This window comes from Cucumis melo, chromosome 8 (assembly GCF_025177605.1).
Source record: "Cucumis melo cultivar AY chromosome 8, USDA_Cmelo_AY_1.0, whole genome shotgun sequence".
NCBI lineage: Eukaryota > Viridiplantae > Streptophyta > Magnoliopsida > Cucurbitales > Cucurbitaceae > Cucumis > Cucumis melo.
In genome coordinates this window covers 25848190-25852705 of record NC_066864.1, presented here as the reverse complement: position 1 = coordinate 25852705, position 4516 = coordinate 25848190, and the positions used below count along the sequence as shown (strand labels likewise).

At 38.4% G+C, this 4516-nt stretch overlaps 1 protein-coding gene across 1 annotated transcript; it reads left to right on the top strand.

Annotated features, from left to right (window-relative positions):
• The first annotated feature begins 224 nt into the window (after positions 1-224).
• LOC103501491 (uncharacterized) lies at positions 225-4174 on the top strand. The gene is made up of 2 exons (XM_008465079.3): positions 225-831; positions 2185-4174. The coding sequence occupies exon 2, from the start codon at positions 2185-2187 to the stop codon at positions 3853-3855; it is 1671 nt and encodes a 556-aa protein (XP_008463301.1). The 5' UTR covers positions 225-831; the 3' UTR covers positions 3856-4174.
• The last annotated feature ends 342 nt before the right edge of the window (positions 4175-4516 follow it).

Sequence of the window (4516 nt, the reverse complement as noted above, 5' to 3'; positions counted from 1 at the left end):
TGACTATATAATTGTTGATAGGTTTCAATATGGCGTTCACTGATATTACTAGTGATGAATTTCACGAATTCAATCTAGTTTTGATATAGAAAACTTGGAAAAATCTGATGTAATCTTCGACATCAAAATATCTGGGTAAAGGATTTTTTTTATCAATCTCATTATTCCTCCGACAAAGAATAAAAATGGGTTAGACAAAGACCAAGAAGAGTGTGAAAGCAGTGGTTGAAGCCTGCTAAGGTTGAGTGTGGCCCATAACAGAAGAGCCAACACAATCAAACGGACCCATTTCCATCACTTTACTCTGTGTAATCATCAGATCCAGAAATCCACTTTTTTCTCCACACAACAAACCAATTAGATCAACACCCACAAACGCAATTGAATCATTCAATCCCACTCTTCAATTTTTTTCGTTGAATCTTCTTTCTTTTGAACGAGAATGTTGGTGGGTCATTACGCTGAAGCGCGCTTTGATTAGAGTAGTTCTCGGCTTTCATCCTCCAATGGCGGCCGATCCTCCTACAATACAAACCACTTTCCACGAAGAACCCCATTGACCTTCTCCGCTTAACAATCCCACTGTTTTTCGTTTACCCTCTTGATTTCTGTTCATCTTCCTAACCATTTTCCACCCACCCACGATAGATGTTTCTGAACAGCGTTCTTCGATTATTTGTTTCTCTCTTCCTTTCTTCCCCTTAATCGCTTGGCCCTTTTCGTTGATTGGCTTGTTTTCTTCGTTTTACTCAAGTTTGCGGTTAGTTTTGTTCGATTGGATGAGATTCGGCCGAATGTTGGAGTTTTGAAGGACTGGAAGCAAACTGACTGGTAATGATCGCAACCCATCTTCGTGTTCTCTGATCTCCTTGATGCATTTTTTTTGTTTTCCATGATTGTTTCTACGTTGTTTTTTGTGTTTCCTGGGTCAATCATTTGGTTTTTGATTTGGGATTTTTGGTTTCTGGCTTGCTTTTGATAATACTCTGGGGACTACGATTGTAGTGAGAATCATCGTATTAAGTGGTTGCATCGTCTTCTCCTTGAAGAAACCATTAGTTTAGTTTTGCTTTTTTTTTTTTTGTTTACTGATTGATCTTCTGTAACTTCTCTTGAACCCTTGAAATCCATGTTAGCAACTGCTGAACACTGGTTATTGAGATTGTTGTTGGAGGGTTTTAGTATCAAAGTCGGGGATGGAACTTGTGGCTGACATCGGTTATTTATTAACTCCCATCATGGTGTGAGAAAATTCTTCCCAAAATTTAATGTGTCTGGGGTGTTTGGGACATTAAGTTGGAAGATAATATGTTGGAGTTAGGAAGTTTATATTTGGAACATAGAGTTGTGAAGATGTTACTATGCGAGAGTAAAGGAAAAGATGGAGTTTCTTGATAAATGTGCAAAATTCAATTGTTAACACTTATGAAATTGGTGGAGTTGAGTTACTTAGAAGTTTTCACAGCACGAGTATCGATCAAATCTTTTCCTCGCTGGGAAGACAACAGAAAGATATTGGATTTATATCATGCTTTTGATGAAAGGACAGTTCAATTTAGATTGAGATATGAATATGCTTTAGTTTTAAGCAAAGGGTGAAGTGAGGTTAGGAATGAAGGGGTAAAGGTGTTATCTAGTGCTGCTTATCTAATATTGTCTCTGGACTGTGAATATTTTCTTATCAAGGGGTTGTAGAGGGTGGGGAGTAGTTGTTAGTCTACTCGAGGAATTAGCGACGAAGAGTGACATGTGATGGGTTTCTTACTGAAGTAATAGATAAATGAAACTGACCAAATGAAAATGAAAATATGAGACAACATCGTCAAGAACTGAGTACATGTCCGCAAGTTCAGAAAACTATGACAAGGCACCTTCTAGTTTCTTTGTAACAAATTTATGGCATTATGTTGAACCCGTGTTGTCAGTCCCTAGAGGGGTTTGATTGTCTCTTGTTTAAAAGGGCTATATAACTTGCATTGTGTATTCCATTGTTGACTGATGACCTTTCTTGAACAAGATCTGATCCATATATTGCATAATTGTGTCCTTAAGTTTTGATGTGACAAGTATTCCATCTTCTACTGTACTTCAACTTAGTTAAATCTGATTTGGTCTCTCCTATACTTTTTGAACTTCATGTTGGTTTTCGCTGTTCATTATTTGTGCTTTCTTGTCTTATTTCAGATGGACATTGACTTGCAAAGAATCTTGGAAGAGTTTCCTCAATCCGCTGTTCATGTCATCATGAACAGCAACCAACGTGTCGATGAACATAGTCCAATACAACTGCCAACTTGTGCATTTTGCCAACGAGTACTTGACAGTGATGCCACTAGTGAACCTGAACCCATTGATATATGTGGCGATTGTAAATTTTTATTACTTGAAGATATTGAAACTCCTGTTCGGGATTCTTATCACCGGATGACGCCTAGAGGAAGAAGAACTATGCGTAGTAGTTCAGAGTCTCCTGAAAATCTTTTTTCACAAGAATTCACCCATATGATTAACTTGGTGAGGCAAAGGCAATCCAGCATCTCCAGCCATGGGGATCGATATGCAGACGGATCAAATGCTGTGGATTTCATGCAGCACTCAAGTTCCCATACAACCCCTAATCAGTCTAGAAGATGGCGACAAGTATACTCTGATTCTGAAAATGATGGTTTGGATAGTTTTGACTCTATGTTTGGGGAGAGTGAATCAAATTTCAGTTTTGGGCCTTATCGACATTCTTACGGTGATAGTGATGTTGTTTCCAATAGAACTTATGGGGGTGATTCTGATGCTTCCTTGGATGGACATAGTTTCTTGGATACAGACATTTTTATTCTGCCAGGTGAGGGATCCGATACCGATACAGACATTGATCCCATGCGTGCTGGTATTGGAAATTGGGACTCGAGTGACGAGGAGGATGATCATGGTGAATTTACGGAAGCCGAGACAGAGCAAGAAATAGGATCTTCTGAAGCTAGACCTCAACTTCAAAATTCTAATGTTTCTAGTGCTTCTCGGAGAGGTAACTCGAGCAATTGGACTGAACAGCTTTCTTCACCGGAATATGAGGGTTCAACTCCTGGGCATATCAGGAGGAATAGGCGATTTTATTCTATCACCAACTATGCTCAATCAGAGTTACTATCTTATGTTGGGGATTCTGGCGACTATCTTGACAGACAAGGCTTTGAAGACCTGCTCGAACAAATTGCCGAGACGACCAGCTCAAGACGTGGAGCACCTCCTGCAGCCGTTTCTTTCGTGAAAAACCTCCCACGTTTGGTGATTTCTAAAGAACATTTGAAGCATGACAGTATATCCTGTGCAATATGCAAGGACTTTCTACTTGTAGGCGTTGAAGTGAATCAACTCCCTTGCCTTCATCTCTACCACCCTACCTGCATCTTGCCATGGTTGAGTGCTCGGAATTCATGTCCTCTTTGTCGTTATGAACTTCCAACTGATGATCGAGATTATGAAGAGGTAAAGCGAAGTAGTATCAATACTGCAGCCACCCATGCACTTCAACCTTGGGTAGTTGGACTCGAAAATCCCAGTGGCTTGAATGGAGTTGGAGCAAATTCTGAGTTTGAATCTAGCCAAGAAGAGGATTACAGGAACATAGACTCAGCAGTTATTAGTAGTAACAATTCAGGTAGAGGAGGTAGACGACGTTGGCTATTTGTTGCTGCTCCAATAGTTGGTCTTGTAGGTATAGCCCTGATGTTATGGTTTGGCAATCCTTTATGTGATCAAAGAGTTCCGGGAGGTCAATTAACAGACGGGAGGCAGCTTGATGCTCGCAGTGCAGAATCGTCAAACCAAAGAGAGAACAGAACCAGGAGATGGTGGTAAATCGTCTAGCAACCACGAGGCTTAGTACAAAACAAATTGATCTAACACGAGCTTTCTTGTTTTTGTTGATTTCCCAGGATTGAAGTGTAAAGGATTTCAGGATGTAGTTGAGTAATATTTCAGTTTTCCGAATGTGTTGAAGAAGAAGAGTTGATTTAAACTCACAAAGCAGCAACTTGTGCGTTGCTTGTGAGCACAATGGGGCAGTAATAAATAGGCCAATTGGTTCTATTGTGCATGTATATACTTCTTACAATTTGTGTAAATAGAACTATATATTTTAATTAAAAAAATTAATTTTTGTTGATTTTGAGAGAAATATATTTTCGATTTATATCGATTATGTTATATTTTTGACGATTATTAAAATAGTTTCTTTTTATTTAAAGAAAGATAAAAGATTTTATTTTGTATTTAAATGAAAGATAAAATATCCTTCTTATCTTTAGAGACCTTTTTTAAATATCTTTTATTCTTAAAAAAGGAGATATATTATGCCTCTTCAAGATGAAAAAAATTCTCTAACATAACCGTTTTCAGTTTCTCTTCCGAGTTTATCTTTCTCCTCATTATAAAAGAAGAAGATCTTTGCCATTGAAGTACATTCTTATTGCAACAGTTTTAGAAGTCTCATATAGTACGTGAAGGATCTATATGAATG

Excerpts from the sequence above, each read along its gene's own strand:
- LOC103501491 (XM_008465079.3), top strand. The coding sequence starts at position 2,185 with ATGGACATTGACTTGCAAAGAATCTTGGAAGAGTTTCCTCAATCCGCT.